At 51.9% G+C, this 17,875-nt stretch overlaps 1 protein-coding gene across 1 annotated transcript in view; it reads right to left on the reverse strand.

The window, feature by feature from the left end:
- NUP210 (nucleoporin 210kDa) overlaps positions 1 to 17,875 on the reverse strand; it is a 63,569-nt gene that overhangs the window by 44,323 nt on the left and 1,371 nt on the right. The window contains 7 exon segments of the mRNA XM_011983614.1: positions 307 to 528; positions 5,980 to 6,125; positions 11,599 to 11,797; positions 13,775 to 13,930; positions 15,554 to 15,691; positions 16,317 to 16,457; positions 17,481 to 17,587. Coding sequence (XP_011839004.1) covers positions 307 to 528; positions 5,980 to 6,125; positions 11,599 to 11,797; positions 13,775 to 13,855 — 648 coding nt within the window. The 5' untranslated portion in view covers positions 13,856 to 13,930; positions 15,554 to 15,691; positions 16,317 to 16,457; positions 17,481 to 17,587.

The following is a 17,875-nucleotide window of genomic DNA, read 5'->3' on the forward strand; positions in this document are numbered from 1 at the left end:
ATCCCGAACTCAAAGCCTCCAGCTCTGGTTTGGTTAGTGGGGGATGCTGAAGCCCACGGAGGTGGCAAGCCACCCAACTGGCCTGTTCTACAAAAGCTGGCATAGCGGGAGGTCCCCATTGCCACACCTGCCTAGTGTTCATTGAATTCCACATAACCACGCCTCAGTTTGCCTGTCTGTAAAATGGGTACAATGGGAGTGGTTTTCTCTCAGGGTTACTCCAAGGAGTAAATAAAATAATACAGAAAGAGTCATTTTCCACCCCTGCCTTAGGGCAAGGAGGGTCTGGAGCAGCTGCCCACTCACCTGCTCACCCAAGGCCTGACAGGTCACAAGGATCCAGTGTTGCTGATAATTCCGGGAGGAATGGGGGGCAAAGAGAGCCAAGCCGATGCTGTCAGTGTCCTCAGCGGTGACATTCTGGAAGAACTTGGAAGGCTCGAGGATCCAAGGTCTGGGACCTCCTTCAAACAGCATCTCCTTTGAGGAGCCCAGGGTTACCAAGGCAACAGAGGAGGGATCCACAGCCTGGAGATGGAAGAGGCAGAAGACTTGGCATTCTTCTAAGGCAGCACGGGCAGGAGCCGGGCATCCCAGCCCCGCATCCTCACCCTGCCTGTGGGGCCCAGTCTCCTGTTTGAAACTCATTCTCCTCATCTGCAGCACTCATGGGGATCGTTGCAAAGACCCAGAGGAGTAGGGTGTAGATAGAATTAAGCCCTCACTCTGACAGACTGCTGGAGGGTGTACATGGATTTGCCTCTTTTGTCAAACAATCTGGTAAAAGCCTTGAAAATACCCACAGCCCTGGAACCCAGGAATTCCCTATCTGGAACCTAACCTAATAACACAATGGAGAGAAACATGTCAATGCACAGACAGATGTTCATCACACTATTATTTCCCACAGCAAATAACCAACAATAATCTACACTCCAGCACAAGGGGCTCAGTACATGTAGTGTTTCCCAGTGACAGAACCTTATGTGGGCCCCCAAAGCAGTCTTCACAAAGATCTACAAGCGCAGGATACACATCTGATGGTGCAGTTGGATCACAACCATCTTGCTGTAAAAAGCATAAAACCATCCTAAAGAGATATCCACCAGGTGACCAAGGGAGATGCAGCCTGTGTTGTCCTCGCTGGCACCATTGCAGGTGGTCTGTTCCCTTCCTTCGGAGCCGCTGGGCTTCCCACACTTTGCACCATGTATGCACGAGCTTCGAGGGCGAGTCTTGTGGCACCTAGAACCATGCCTCGCACATAGCAGGTGCTCAACAATTCTTTGTTGAGTGAAAGTGAGTTGGCAAGTAAAACTGTGGTGGCCTTAAAGTACCCAGTAAACAAAGGAAGAATTAAAGTAATATTTCACACAAAGCTCTCATTTCCTCCATGGCCTAGGGCAATCATGGTGCCAAGGGCCCCATGGCCTCCCAGTGTGGGCAATGGCAGTGCTTAGATTCTATGTAACAGGGTGTCATTCCCAGTCAACCTCCAGGAAGACATGGGGACTCCACAGGAGGACCTCTCCCTCCAGTGACACAGCAGGGGTGCAGAGAGGAGGGATTCACCCTAAGGGGTCCCAGTCCCACAGCCCTGCTCTCCTTGACTCCCTCCACTGCAGAGGGTCCCACTACAGTGACTGCCAAGTCCTCACTTGTCAATCTGCTCCCCGCTAGCCCCATCTACTCTCCCCTCAAAGAGCTGCCCATGTGTCCCTTCCTAAGACAGAGATCTCACCCTGTCCCTTGTGCATTAAACTATTCCACAGCACCCGCGGCCCTCGGAATACAGGCTCAGCTTCTGTCCTAGGACTTGGGCTCTCCTAACCTGGCCCCAGGTCCAGCTTCAGACTAGTGGCATCCTTCTAGAGAGCCATGCTCAGCTGTCCCCAGGCCTTCACAGAGGCTACTCTCCTATCCTTGTCTCACTTAGGCGACCCCTCCTGACATTGCAGGGCTCAGCACACTGGCCTCCAGAAAGCCCTGCTTCCTCTCCCACCCAGCGCCGACCTGCGGCCCAGGCGATTCTTCTCTGGGCCCCACTTCACCTGGTGCTCCTCACCCTGAAGGAGCTTCATGGCTTGGGGGTCTGATCAGGCTATAGACTCATGGAGGGTAGGGTGTGTCTGTTTCCTTCTGCATCTATTGCATGATCTTAAGCACATGAGGAAGGAAAAACCTTATAAGAAAAATATTCCCTCCCCACCCACAAAAAAAAAAAAAACAAAAAAAAACAAAAAAACAACCTCTTACCACATCCGCACATGGTGGAAGGGTCATGCTAGCTCTCTGGGTTCTTTTAAAAGGGCACTAATCCCAGTCGTGAAGCTTCTGCCCCCATGATCTAATCACCCCTCAAAGGCCTCAGCTCCATTGCTGTGGCGGTCAGCGTTTCAACATACGTATTTTGTGGGGACACGAACATCCAAATTATGGCTATCTATAAGGAAGGAAGCCCTCACTAGTCACCAAAATCTGCTGGTACCTTGACTTTAGACTTCCCAGCTCCTGAACTGCAAGAAAGAAATTTCTGTTGTTTATAAGCCACCCAGTCCAAGGTGTTTTGTTAAGGTTACCTGAACAGACTATGACTTTTCAAATGAGAATTCTGTCCTTTTGACTTGGTTTTTCAGTATGAACATTTTTTGAATCTGATATAGGCTATCAACTGTCTCTGGGCATCCCTCCCTGCACATGTGTGCTCACACACAAACAATTCCAAGGGGCCCGTGGTGCCCCTGTTGAAATCCATCCCCGGACTCCACCTTCTACAGAGTCAGGCGTGGCCCCTGTTTCCTGCAGGAGAAGCACTAAGTATGCTCAGGGCCTTCATCTCTGCTCCTCTCAGAACTCCCCGCTGGAGACAGCAGCACAACCCAGTTCTGTGCACCACTCAGGCCTCTGCCTGAGCGTCACCTCCTCAGGCAGGCCTCTGCTGGGCCTGTCTAAAGCAGGGTCTCTCTTCCCCTGTCACCTCCTTTCCAGCTCAACTCTTCATCTATGCCCCTGAGCCATCACTGGATATACCATCATTTGTGCATTTGCTTCTCTGTCTCTACTGGAATGAAGCTAGTCTGGGACCTTAAACAAGTTAATGTCTACAAGGCTGTTTCCCCAGCCTGTGAAATGCGTACAATGATAATGCCTACCTCGCGGGCTACTATTGTGATTCAGGCGCTGGAATGAAAGACCTGAATATGTGACTAGCACATGCTCAATCAATGGCCCCTGCTGTTAGAAACTGTTATGATTATTAACTGTCATCCCCACTTTAAAGACAGAAAGGATGAATCCCAGCAGACGAAGACACTGAACCAAGCTAACCCAGCTAGTGGGCCCAGGTCTGTTCTGACTCTTGATCCCGTGCTCTTACCCAAATCTCGTGGCCACAACCAACAAAACCCCACTATGGGCAAAGCAGGCCACTGTATATCTTGCCAAAGATGTTTTCATGACCAGCCCAAACTGAAAGAACTGTGCGAAGAAGCTGTGTGTCCTACAATTAACAATCGGAGGATGAGGAATTATCACCTTTGTGTTTAATTCTCTCCCTCAGGCATAAAAGTATCATAGAACCCTGTGCCAAGGAGACGGGTTAACAATGCAGCTGATGAAGGATGCTCATGCACTGTGCAGGCTCCTCAGCCGGTGTCAAAGCCCAAATATTCCAAATATTCCTCATGTGCGACAGAGACATCAATTCCTCTATTGGTTAAGTCCCTGTCACTTGGTTTTTGTTCCTTGTAAATAAACCTGATCTTAACTGCTAACTAGGAAGAAGACAGATGAAGGGAGAAGAGACCCATATCCACTTTTCTCTATAATCTGTCCAATCAGGAAGCCACCTCACTGAGGGACACGTCCACCTTATCTTCATTCTTACATTCCAGCCCACGACTGTGAGCTCAGCTTCTGGTTTCTGCTGCTCCAGCCAAACGCCCTGATAATCCAGAGCCAGGAGGGGCCCTGAAGAACCCCTCTCCAGGTACCTGGTGAAATGCTCTAGCTCCCAGAAGGTGCGCAGGGCAACCCCAGAATGCCTGCTGTTCTCAGGGATTTCAACTCTCTCCACTCTGCTCTCTGACGCTCACCTGCTGCAGTGCTGTGCTTGAGTGGGGGTGTGGGGGCAGGTCTTGATCTCCTCATTTTAAACTTCCACCCCCATCACCCCTCCATGCTCTACTTTTTCCATGGCAAGCAGAGGCAAAATACATTCTTTGCTTTGTTTATGGTCGTCTCTACCTCTCTTTGCCAGAATGTCACTTCATGGGGACAAAAGTTCTGTGTTTTCTGCCCTGGTGCATCTCTAGGGCTTGCTGCAGAGATTACACAAGTAGGTATTCATGCCTGTGTGCTGAAGGATGAGGAGCAGGGCTAAGCCTCTGATCACTAACGGACATTTGAGAAGTGTCTGCTATGCTTGCTCTGGAGATCAGGAGGCCTTGACTTCTGCCCTGGCTGGGTGACCTTGGACACATTTCCTCACACATTCATTCTAAACAAAACCACCCTTGGTTGGTGTCTGCTCTGTGCCAGGCACTGAACCCAGGGCCAGGGGTTCAGAGATAAAAGATCCTAACATTGCCAGGCACGGTGGCTCATGCCTGTAATCCCAATACTTTGGGAGGCTGAGGTGGGAGGATCATCTGAGGTCAGGAGTTCGGGACCAGCCTGACCAACATGGAGAAACCCTGTCTCTACTAAAAATACAAAATTAGCCGGGGATGGTGGTACATGCCTGTAATCCCAGCTACTGGGGAGGCCAAGGCAGGAGAATCGCTTAACCCCGGGAGGCGGTGGTTGCGGTGAGCAGAGATGGCGCCATTGCACTCCAGCCTGGGCAACAAGAGCGAAACTCCATCTCAAAAAAAAAAAAAAAAAAGAAAAGAAAAGAAAAAGAAATCCTAACATCACCAAGCTTGCTTCCAATGAATGGGTGAGAGGAAGAAAAAAATGGTACAAACCATGAGGACCGGAGCTGTCTTTAAGGCTGACACTGGGAGCAGAAAAATGCAAGGACTGCCTGACCGTGCCAGGAAGGCTGAGGCTCCCCCAGGCCTGCCCTCCAGCCCTCCCTGTAAGGAGGAGCAGGAACTTCCCACCAACGAACCCTCTCTGTGCCTCCTGCATGCTCGGCAGGGTTCAAAGAAAGGGATGATTACAGTCAGCAGCCTCCTGCATGGCAGCCCTCGCATAGAGCCTTCACACCCACCCCGGAGGAAGGCCCAGTTCTTTTTTACCCGTGTTTAATAACTAAGCCTTCCTGAGCCTGCACTACCCCCTAGACTGTGTTCTGAGCTCATTCCATTTGTGAGCTCAGCAAATCCTCATCACGACCTCATGAGGCAAGAGCTGTCTCAGCCCCATTTTACAGGCAGGGAATGTAAGGCCCAAGAGTGGGTGGGGTCAGGCTGGACTCGGCTCAGGAGGGTGGTATGGACACTGAGGCTATGTGCTCTGCTCCGCACAGGCTGTGGCTACCACTGTCCTCAGATGAGAGGCAGGATGGATGGACACTAGGCCAGGGCAGATCCTCTCTGACCCCAGTCTTGGAGGTCTCAGCATTGCCATACCACAGGGCCGCTGTCCCAATTCTAGGACTCTACGGGGACCCTGAAGGTTAGCTCTGGAGTGGAGTGGAAGCACTCCCCTGTGACCCTTGCTGAACACACTTCTGAAGCCCTTGCAGCCCACACTCCTACCTTCATTGGGAGAGGCTGGCAGGTCGGTATCCTGCCAAGCCTGCCAAGCACTGTCTCGCGTAACCAGAGATGCCCACAACCACTGCCCATCAGGGAGGCTCTGCTCCTTCCACACAGATCCTGCTTTCAGCCAGAAATCATGGGAGAGGGAGCTGTGCCAAAAGCTATTTTGAAGGAATTGGGTTTATCACACAAATTTGTCAGAGCAAATGGGTAATTTGCATCTGGGAAGTAGTGGGCAAGGGAGAGGTAAAGGGCAGGGCCCCTGGCTCACCTTGAGAGGCAGGTAGGCAGCAATGGTGATTTTGGCACTCAGGTGCACGTGGCCATGTCTGTAGCTCACAAGGAGCGTGGTAGAGCCCTGGGCCTCGGCCTTTACCCGGACTCCGCTACAGTGCTCAGAGCCCGGCGGCAGCCTCCCTGCAGAAAGGAGAGAACCAGATAGTCACCCTGAAATCACTTTTTTTTTTTTTTTTGAGATGGAGTCTTGCTCTGTTGCCCAGGCTGGAGTGCAGTGGCATGATCTTGGCTCACTGAGACCTCCGCCTCTGGGGTTCAAGTGATTCTCCTGCCTCAGCCTCCCAGGTAGCTGGGACTACAGGCATGGACCACTACACCTGGCTAATTTTTGTATTTTTTTAGTAGAGATGGGGACTCGCCATGTTGGCCAGGCTGGTCTTGAACTCCTGACCTCAAGTGATCCATCCACCTCAGCCTCCCAAAGTGCTGGGATTACAGGCGTGAGCCACTGTGGCCAGCCCTGAAATCACCTTCGGTGGGGAAGGCACAACAGGCTGGGGGCACCCCTCTTTCATCCCAGGCTTGATCCTTGATGTGATTTTTTTTTAACTAAAAATGTTTAATTCAGCCAGGCACGGTGGCTCATGCCTGTAATCCAGCACTTTGGGAGGCTGAGGTGGGCGGATCACCTGAGGTCAGGAGTTTGAGACAAGCTGACAACATGGAGAAACCCTGTCTCCACTAAAAATACAAAAAATTAGCCAGGCATGGTGGCACATGCCTGTAATCCCAGTTACTCAGGAGGCTGAGACAGGAGAATCACTTGAACCCAGGAGGCAGAGGTTGCGATGAGCCAAGATCGCACTACTGCATTCCAGCCCGGGCAGTAAGAGTGAAACTCTGTCTCAAAAGAAAAATAAAAATGTTTAATTCACGGCCAGGCGCGGTGGCTCACACCTGCAATCCCAGCACTTTTGGAGGCTGAGGCGCACGGATCACCTGAGGTCGGAAGTTTGAGACTAGCCTGACTAACACGGAGAAATCCCATCTCTACTAAAAATACAGAATTAGCCGGGCGTGGTGGCGCATGTCTGTAATCCCAGCTACTCGGGAGGCTGAGGCAGGAGAATTGCTGGAACCCGGGAGGCAGAGGTTGCGGTGAGCCAAGATCACACCACTGCACTCCTACATAGGCAATGAGGGAGCAAAACTGTTTCAAAAAAATAAATAAATAATGTTTAATTCACATGAGTATGTAATTCACAATGATTTTTCCACATACTGGACCCACCCTATAGGCAGCACCCATATCAACAAACAGAATATTATCTGTACCCCCAGAATCTCCCGGAGACCCTTCTGGTATCTGGCCTCTCCCTAAAGGAAAACCACCCGCCTGGTGCCACCAGCGCAACTGAGCCTTGCTTGGCATGGTTCCCATAAAGGGAGCCACGGGCACAACTCTTCTGTGCCTGGCTTCCTCACCTCAGCAGTGTTCATGGGATTTCTCACTGGTCACACTTGAGGATCCTTTGTCCACATTCTCCATATGATTCTGTTATATGAATATAGAGCAATAGACTGACCCATGCTATGGTGCGCATCTGGGTTTCTTCCAGTTTGGGACTGTGTTACATGGTATTGCTGTAAACATCTGGGCGCCTTTCTCTTGGGGGACACACCTGGGCATTTCTGTTGGGTGCATCCCTAAGAGAGGTAGTGTTAGGCTGCAGGGCGTGCATTTGTTTAGCTGTAGTCATTGTTGGTTGCTGTTGTCAAATATCTTCCCAAAGTGGTTGTGTCACTTTATACTGCTGCCAACGGCTGCCCTACATCCCTGCCATTATTAAATTAAGTTTTAAAATTTTTATTTTATTTTATTTTTGAGACAGGGTCTTGCTCTGTTGCCCAGGCTGGAGTGCAGTGGCACAATCTTGGCTCACTGCAACCTCTACCTCCTAGGCTCAAGTGAGTCTTCTACCTCAGCCTCCTGACTAACTGGGACTACAGGAGTGAGCCACCATACCAGGATAACTTTTTCATTTTTTTGTAGAAGCATGGTCCCATTATGTTGCCCAGGCTGGTCTCAAACTCCTGGGCTCAAGCAATCCTCCCATCTCGGACTCCCAAAATGCTGCGATTACGGGCATGGGCCACCATGCGCAGTCTAAAATTTTATCTTTAAAAAAAAAATTGTTTTAAAAAAATTCTGATAAAATACAGGTAAGATAAAATTTCCCACCATAACACCTTTTGTGTGTATAGTTCAGTGGCATTAAGCACATTTATGTAGCGTGTGAATATCGCTACTATCTGTCTACACAACTCTTCAACTTACAAAACTGAAACTCTGCACCCAATATACAGTAACTTCCCAATTCTCCTCGCTCCAGTCCCTGACCACTACCATTATACTTCCTGTCTTCATGAATTTGGTTACTCTAGGTATCTCATATAAGTGGGATCATAAAGTATTTGTCCTTTTGTGAGGACAAAAGTCCTCAGTGAAGGACTGGCTTACTTCACTGAGCATGATGTCTTCAAGGCTCTTCCATGTTGTAGCATGGGTCGGAATTTCCTTCCTTCTTAAGGCTGAATAATATTCCACTGTATGGATAGACCTCATTGTGTTCATTCATTCTTCCAACGGTGGACACCTGGGTTGCTTCCACCTTTTGGCTATTGTGAATAACACTGCCATGAACATGGGTGCACAAACACCTCTTGGGGATCGTGCTTTCAACACCTTTGGATGTACACCCAGATGCGGGATTGCCTGCTGGATCATATGGTAACTCCATGTTTACTTTCTTGAAGAACCACCATACTGCTTTCCACAGCAGCACCACCTTTTGCATACCCACCAGCAGCGCATAAGAGCTCCAGTGTCTTCACATCCTTGTCAACATTTGCTGTTTTCTGTTGTTTTGATTGCAGCCATCCTAAGGAGGGTAGTACTTTTCATTGTGGGTTTGATTTGCACCACTCTGATGATGAGTGACGTTCAGCATCTTCCCGTGTGCTTGTTGTCTGTGTATCAGCTTCGGACAAATATTCAAGTCCTCGGCCTACTGTTTGATTGGGTTATTGGTGTTATTGCTGCTGAGATGTAGGAGTTCTTTACATATCCTAGATATGAACCCCTTATACAATTTGCAGATGTGTTCTCCCATTCTGTAGGTTGCCTTTGTACTCTGTTGTGTCCTTTGATATACAGAACTGTTTTATTTCGCTGTAGTCCAGTTTGTCTATTTTTAATTTGTAGCCTGTGCATCTGGTGTTATAGCCAAAAAATCAATGCCAATTCCAATGTCCTGAAGCTTTCCTCTGGTTTTCTTTTAGAAGTTTTATAGTTTTCAATTTTATATTAGGTCTTTGATCCACTGTGACTTAATTTTTGTGTTTGGAGTTATGGAAGGGTCTAACTTCATACTTACACATGTGGATACCTGGTTGTCCCAGCACCATTTGGTGAACAGACTGTCCTTTCCCCATTGGACAGTCTTGGCACCTTTGCCAAAAATCATTTCACCATGTATGAGCAGGTTTTCATCTGGGCTCAGTATTCTATTCTGTAAGTCCATCTATGCCAGCACAAAGACATGTTGAGAGAGTCACAGTAGTGCCCACAGCCCAGGGGCTTTCAAGAAGATGCCACCCAAGAGGGCAAGGCAGAAATGGGACTGCCAAGTCCAACTACAGTAAGCAGAGGGAGCCACAGAAGGGAGGTCAGCCTGGGCCAGGGCTACCAGGGCTCCTCCTGAGAGCCATGATCAGAGTCTGGCTACCTGTGGTCTGAGCCTGGGAGGTGGCAGAGGGAGTTTACCTAACATGGGACCAAATTTGTTTCTTTAGCTGAGTAAGCTCCAGGGTGGGCATTACAGGGACAGGTCAACCTGCTGATCCGACCTGTTCTTGAGTCCTATGGGTTTCTGTGGGGTGAGCATCTCTGTCCTGACAGAGCCCAGGTTTCTAAGATACATATTTTCATACAGCTTGGGCCCTACACACCTCCCTACACATTACCATGCACACCATGCCCCAGGCCAGGGGCAGTGCAAGGCACTTCCTAAGAGAAATTTGACACCACAGGATTCCCATCTTGACTGCTGTTTTCAGAAGTCAAACTCCTGGAGAAACACCCTGTATTGTGCTGAGGGATAGTCACTTGTAACCATCACAATAAGCAAGAGCTGTCATCCCATTTTATAGTTAAAGAACCCAAGGCTCAGAGAGGCTGGGCAGCACACTGGCATCATAGAGATAGCAAGAGAGTGGAGTGGCTCAGACCCAGGCCTGTGGAACTCCAAGCCGTGAACTTTCCTCCCTGGGACCTGCCCCCCTGCCTGAGCAGCACCCTGCAGCCTCCCTCCAGGACGGTTGTGGCAGGCAGTGCAGGGGAGTGGTTCATGTCCTTCTGTCAGCGGGCCTCTCCCATGCGCAAGGCTTTTCCTCCAACCTAAATGATTACCTGACAATGACACTGTAGACTTCATGAGCTTAGTTTCTCCTAGATGCAGTTTGCTCAGGGATTTTTCAGAGATACTGGCCTCCTTCTGTGCAGTTTCAAACTGCAAAAGCTCTGCACGGAATTACAGCTACAGTTGCGTGCACAGCCACTTGGCACCACAGGCGATCCTACAAACCCTCTGCCAATAAAGCTTCCTAAACACTGCCAGGATCACATCGCTCTTCTGTTCAAAAACCTTCAGTGGCTCCCCCTACTGCCTGGACATTAGGTCCAAGCCCTCCAAAGCACTCTGTGATTCAACGGGTCCTCTGTTCTCGGTCCTCCATGTGCACAGGCACCATGGACTGCCTACCTCCAGGCCCTGGTTACAGGCGCCCCTGCCCACCAAATGTTGTCACTGTTCACTTCCAATGCTCTGCCCAAATCTTACTCCTATTCAATAGTTCCTTGTCCTTTGGTCTTCTTCTGCAAATCAGAGAGGGAGCCCTTCCTTCCCTTATCTTTAGGGCCCATTTCACAGGTGAGTAAAGCCCCAGGGCAAGAGTCAGCCATACCCAGATCTGCACCCCATCCCTGTCCCAGGCCATGTGTGACATTGGGCAGCTACAGCTACACAGCCTCAGTTTCTTCATCTGTCACATGGGCCAACAACAGATCCTTCTCCTAGGGTGGTTGTAAAGTCCTAATGAGATCAGGCATGCAAAGTGCCTGTCCTGTCCTGGCAGGGCTAACACTTGATAAACTATCACAGTCAGACTCCACCCATGTCACCACCAAAACCCCACAGCAGATGAGGCAGAGAACAGATGGGTGGGCCTGGCCTGTCACAGGTGAGAGGACTCTAGAACTAACCAAACCCCTATTGACAACGCATTCTGAATACCAACTGCATTCCAGGGACTAAAACAGGCACTTTGATGTAATTCTATGTAGATGACACACAGCTTAGAGATGTGAAAACTGAAGCTGAGTGAGGCCACTGATCTGCCAAAGTCACACGGTGGGCAAGATCCAGGCCAGACAGGAACTGATGGTGGATCAGGAGACAACTGCCATTCCTTATGCTGCAGCCCCTCTGCTGCCTCAAGCCCTCTCTTTGGGAATCTGGCGGTCCATGCTGAGAACCCACGCGATCTGGAACCAATCCCAGTATCTGGCACCTGCTCAGCAGCGCTGGTTTACCTGGGAGTGGCTGGAACACACCCTGGTTCTCCACCTCGACAGCCAAGTCAAAGTGGGAGCAGTCGCTCAAGGTGACCACCTCGCCGGCCCCGCCGGGCATGAGGCCATTGATCCTCAGGGGCAGCTCCAGGGCCTGGCCCACACGTGCCTCTACCTGGCACGGGGCAAACTCCATGCTGTGGGGCTCGATCACACACACCTGGAAGACAGGGGCATGGCCTGAGCTCAGTCACCTCCACAGGAGAGGCAGGGCCTGTTGCTCGGATTTCCTAAGAGCTGCTGTGTGTTGAGCACTGAGGATACATCTGTAAGAAGCCTGTTGCAGTCAGTGGGGTGATTCACGGACAGAGAGCAGGGGAGGCCTCTCCGAGGAGTGGCCTAGAAGCTCAGACTTGAGAGCCACAGCACAGGCAGACAGGCAAAGCCTGGGGGAAGAACACTCCAAGTGAAAGGATGGTGCGTGCAAAGGCCCTGCAGTACCTACCAGGCCAGCACCTTGGAGGAACATGGAGGCCAGTGTGCTGAAGTGCACTGTGCAGGGGCAGTGGAAAGAGATGGGGCTGGCAGCCATGGTGAGGAATCAGTGTTTACTGTGGCTGAGCTGGGGGACCTCAGAGGTCCCCACCACCCTGGCTTCTGTGTACCGATCAGCAGCCAGGTGAGCAGTGTGGTGAGGAGGCTGCTGGAAAGCCCCAGAGAGAGATGCGGCAGCTTGAGCCAGGGCAGGCATGCCAGGGCAGGCGTGTCAGGACCAGTGAGATGTGGGATGTGTTCTGAATGGCTCATCGGATGGACCAGTAGAGCCGCTGGAGCCAGGAAAGAGGTAAGCACAGCCATGATTGTATAAAACTAGAGTTCCACCTCCTGGTTAAGGAGGGGATCTCCTCAACCTCCCTCACCTGATGAAGCACTGGCCTGAAGGGAAAGGGCTGGCTCCTTTACAGTGCACTGGGTCTGAGCGCAAGCCCTGCCGGCTGGCCCCGGAGGCCAGGTTCTATCTACCCAGGACGCATGCTGCCTCCTGAGGAACTGTCCTCGGGATCTGGCTGGGCTGCTGGGCAAACAGCGACACAAGGGGAAACTGGGATGAGGGGACGGGGTCCCAGTTTATCCCAACGTTGGACTTCATGCTTCACCTCAAAGGCCTGTGTGGAGCCCCCTCTCCATGAGAATCCGGCCTCACTTTAGACAGAGGCGGCTTTGGGTCTCAAGTGGAAGACTGGCCAGCCTGTCCATCCCTGTCCCTGATACTGTAACAGCAGGCTGCGGCTGGACTCCACGGGGTGTCCCTTCCTGTCCCAAATGAAGGAATAAAGGGGCTGAAGTCAGAGCACCAGGCAAGTATGGCCTGGGGTCAGGGGCCACAGGTGGGGCTGGCAGAGGCTCAGCTGTGACTACCGCCACCTGCCACCATTGTGAAGTGAGATGGTCCCATGTCACTCAGGGCCAAAAGCCAGGTGTGGGGACCTGTGCAGGGACCTGCCTTTGTACCCAAAAGTGAGTGAAGGGAGAGGAGTCTGGCCTGGTCTCTCGGAGCCTGGTGGTGCCCTTTCACTGTGAGTTTACAACCTAGTGCTTGGTGGACCTTCCAATTTGAGATTCCTATCTTTCAGGTCTGGGGAATTTTCTTTCTTTTTTTTTTTTTTTTTTTTTGAGACGGAGTCTCGCTCTGTCGCCCAGGCTGGAGTGCAGTGGCCGGATCTCAGCTCACTGCAAGCTCCGCCTCCCGGGTTCACGCCATTCTCCTGCCTCAGCCTCCCGAGTAGCTGGGACTACAGGCGCCCGCCACCTCACCCGGCTAGTTTTTTGTATTTTTTTAGTAGAGATGGGGTTTCACCGTGTTAGCCAGGATGGTCTCGATCTCCCGACCTCGTGATCCGCCCGTCTCGGCCTCCCAAAGTGCTGGGATTACAGGCTTGAGCCACCGCGCCCGGCCAGGTCTGGGGAATTTTCTAGAATGGCTCTTAGATTATCTCCCCTCCAGAAACCCAGCCCTGTGGACACTGGTCTTTCTGGGCCCATTGTTGGCTGGTGTGAGACATCCTGTCCATCTTCCTGACATAGCCGTGAGCTCCTAAGGGAAGGGCTGGGGCTTGAGCTCCTAAGTACAGGACCCAGGGCTAGGGGTGTTTCTGAGTGAAGTCTCCCAAGGGGTGTCTTGGCCCTGAGCTCTCACCTTCATCTCACCGAAATGGAGTGGGTTCTGCACATCGTGTGCCTGGATCACACTGAGCCCGGTGTCACTGCCTGTGGTCATTACGCCCTTGACAGTAACTGTGGCAACCAGGTAGCTTGACGAAGACCAGCTGAAGTTCCCACTGCCACCATGGGCCTGCGGAGGAAAAGCCATCACAGGACCGGCTGCCTGCCCTCAGCCTGCTGGGGAAGCCAGAGGGTCAGAGACACGTGCGTGTGCCTGCAGGCACTCACACTCATACACATTTATCCTCACACTCATGGGCTCACCCATGCACACACTCACCATTCACACTCACAATTCACACTCATGTACAGCTACTTGCCCATTCACTCATACACTCATGCACACGTACCACTTATACCCACAGTGCACACATGTATACCTACTCACCTGCTCACACTCATTTACTCTCATGCTCACCACTCATACCCACAGTGCACACACATACACCTACTCATTCGTACACATGCTCACACTTACATTTACTTTCACACTCACACTTTCACCTACTCACCATTCACACCCACGGTACACTCACATACATTCACCTACTCCCACCAGCTTACCGTCACATGCACACACTCAAACTTTCTCACACATACATCACACATATACACTAGCACCAATACACTCAAACACATATACACTCTCCCAGGCTCTAAAACACCTGTGACCACTTCCTCACTGACACACAAGGTCGATGCCCACAGCAGGGAAAAATGTGGCATCAACTAGGGTCTGGTTGGAGGCTACCCCTGCCCTCACCCTCTGTCCTGTCTCATTTCTGTCCTCATATTCTGGGGACCTCGAGACTGACGCACACAAACACACAGGCCCATGACAGATGCCCCAGAATCTGGTGGCACCTCCCAGAGCTCAGGCTGGCGTGGGACGAAACCCTTGGTCACCGAGCCAGTTGCAGGGTGCTGCCTCCCTGACTAGACACAAGCTCCCAGCACACACCCCTGCCCGCTCCTCATCGTCTGCTAGGAGGTCAGCGACCACACCTCTGCTCCCAGACCAGAGGAAACAACCCCAGAACCCAAGAGGCCAGGATGGTGACACACCTGAGCAGACAGCTGGTGCCAGTCTACGGACAGGACACCTGTCACCACTCCACGGGACAGCAGGACTGATGTGCCCTGCACCGACCACGAGGACTCGAGCACTGTCTAACGTGAGTCCTGCTGGCTAACACCAGGTACAAGCATTAAGGTGAGAGCAATGATACATCCCATGTGATGAGGTTGGAGATACTTATCCCTTAAATTTTAATGTTTTCTCTAAGGGTGTGTGTATATATTGCTTTAAAATAAATTAGAAAAATTAATGTTAATGAAATTCAAATCTGTATTCCAGGTTTTCTTTATTGCATTTTTTCTCTCTCTCTCTTTTTTTTTTTTTGGTAGAGATGGAGGTCTCCCTATGTTGCTCAGCCTGGTATCAAACTCCTGGGCTTAAGTGATCCTCTCACTTCAGCCTCCGAAATTGCTGGGACTGCAGGTGTTAGCCACTGCACCCTGCCTTATTCTCAAGTTTTTCATTGTTGGGTTTTTTTGTTGTTTTTTTTTTCCTAATTACCAAAATGTATTGCTATGATGGAAACCTCAGGAACCAACAGAAATCACAAAGACTGTGATTTAAAATTCTCTATGACCACTAGAGAGTAATACTAAAAGTAATAGAATGGACAAAAAGCCACAATCCCATGAAAACACCAAAGGAATGCACCCAGAGGTGAGCGGTCTCACGTACCTTTATTGTGTACTGATAGGCGCCCGTCTTTGGTTGCCATGGAAATGTCAAGATGCTGGGATACAGGGTGATGGGGATGTGAATTTCCACCTCCTGCTGGTTCCACACAGGCACCTGTAGTATGTGGACCCCTCCATCCTACAACGGGTGAGGGTGCCACACGTCACTATGACATCCATGTCATCATCAGTCTTTCCCAGTCACTGGACCCCCACCCCTCCCTGGGGATCAGGCCACAAAGGTGGATTTCTGGGAGAGTGGAGAGCCACCCTCTCCTTCTTCACGGGGATGGCTTTCTGAAGTGCTTTCTGGAAGTGCTGCCTGACTGAATCCTCAGGGCAGGATGGACGTGGTGTCCCCCCTCCCCTACTTGACAGATGGGGAAACTGAGGCTTGAGAGCTAAAGCAGTTCACCCAGCCCCCAAAGCTGAGGAGGCTGACTCTGGCAGGAGTCATTGTCAGTGCATGGGCGTTTCTTCCTGTTACGGCCTGTGGCCCCTTTCAGGCCAGGAGGCCTTTTGTGTGGGATAGGAAAATGGGAATACCCAGGCCGATTTTCCAATCAGCAAAGCTCTGCTCCCTAAGGCTGATGGGCTTCTTAAAGACAAGGGGAAAAAGAACCCAGGATGCAAGTAGCCCAAACAGGCAAAGGGACACTGGTGGCCCAACTCCCTGGGACTCATGGCCCTCCTGGGCTGACATTTCTGCCTACAGAGGGGGGCTTCATAGGCCAAGGCACGACGCAGGGGAGCCACCAACTTGCCTGGTCTACCACAGAGGTGAGGGCCGCGTCAATGGCCGTCTGTCCCCTCTTTAGTGCCCTGACACGATGGTACGAACCATTCTGGGAGGATGAGAGCACCTCAAAGAACTCAGCAGGAAGCACAGTTTCAATTCGGATGTTCTGGAAGGTGAGGCAGGACAGGAGAGAGGTGTTTCTGGGGTGACTCCAGAAAGTCAGAGTTTGGGCACGAAGCTACAGGACTGAAACCAGCAGCCAGGCCAGGCCAAGGGGCCCCCTGGAGCTCAGCAGCCTCTACTAGCAACAGATGGGCGGGCTGGGCCCTGGAACAGAGCTCTGACCACTATGGCCTTTGTCCCCACCGAGGCCGCCCTCCCTGCATGGCCCGATGACCTGCGCTCCTGTTTCATCTCCCCGTGTGGCACCTGGGGCAGCTTGGAGCCTACCAAGGTCTCAACAAGGAACCAGTAAATATAAAAAAAGGACATCATGTCCCCTACAGGTAACTGTAAATGGTGACCATCCCAGCCCTTGCTTGATAACACGAGCAAAGCAATGACTTCTTCAAGGACACCGAGAGGAACCTCGCCTCCTTCTTCTAAAACCTCCAGCGCCACCTGGAAGGGCCTGGAGGTGCTCACTGACGAGCCTGGAATTTCTCACAGGGGATAGAGAGGCGTTCAAGACTCCTGCACATTTCCCCATCTGTCTGACACCCCTTTCCAGAACCAGAAAGCGTGCTGAGCTCGGCCTCTGTCATGCAGGGTTCCAGGTATTTCTGGGACCCAGTATGAAGAAAGCCAGGACGTGCTCCCTGACTCTCTGCAGGGCAGGAGGAGAATGGATTCTCTGAGGTCCCTAGCTTGGGGAAAGTGGGGCGGGAGAGTGGTGGGCAGAGACCTCCTCCCTATCCCCCTCTCCTGGAACCCTGCCGCTGTGGCACCCTCTGCTCTCCAGCCCGACAGGGGCTCCGCAGTGAGGCCGGTGTGCAGGTTCACAGGCTCTGGAGATGCCCCAGGACGCCTCCGCATTATCTCCCACAGACCCGGGAGCGCCACTAGAAACAGGACCCTTCCTCGGTCAGCCTGCACGGGGGCTCCTGTTGCTTTGGGGGCTGCCCTTCAGCAGCTGCATAAGGCAACGACCCCACCTCATCCCCCAGCTAGGACCTGAACAGGCACTCACATCAGACAGATAGACCTTGTTGCTGAATTTGTCAAAAACTTCGATGGTGACTTCATACAGGCGGCCGGTCTCCAGCACCCACCTGTCACCAGGGTGAACGGTGAACCCTAAAACAGGCAGGGGAGCCTGTACTCAGGCCTCAGGTACAGCAGGGTGGAGGACGATGGGACCACCACCCTCAGCACAGGGACCCTCAGCATCCACACAGGAAGCCCCACCCCACCTACCTGGGGGCCCCACCCCACCCACCTGGGGGCCCCACACCACCCACCTGGGGGCCCCACACCACCCACCTGGGGGCCCCACACCACCCACCTGCGGGTCCCACACCACCCACCTGGAAGCCCCACACCACCCACCTGGGAGCCCCACACCACCCACCTGGGAGCCCCACA

This window comes from Mandrillus leucophaeus, unplaced genomic scaffold, assembly GCF_000951045.1.
Source record: "Mandrillus leucophaeus isolate KB7577 unplaced genomic scaffold, Mleu.le_1.0 Scaffold252, whole genome shotgun sequence".
Lineage (NCBI taxonomy): Eukaryota > Metazoa > Chordata > Mammalia > Primates > Cercopithecidae > Mandrillus > Mandrillus leucophaeus.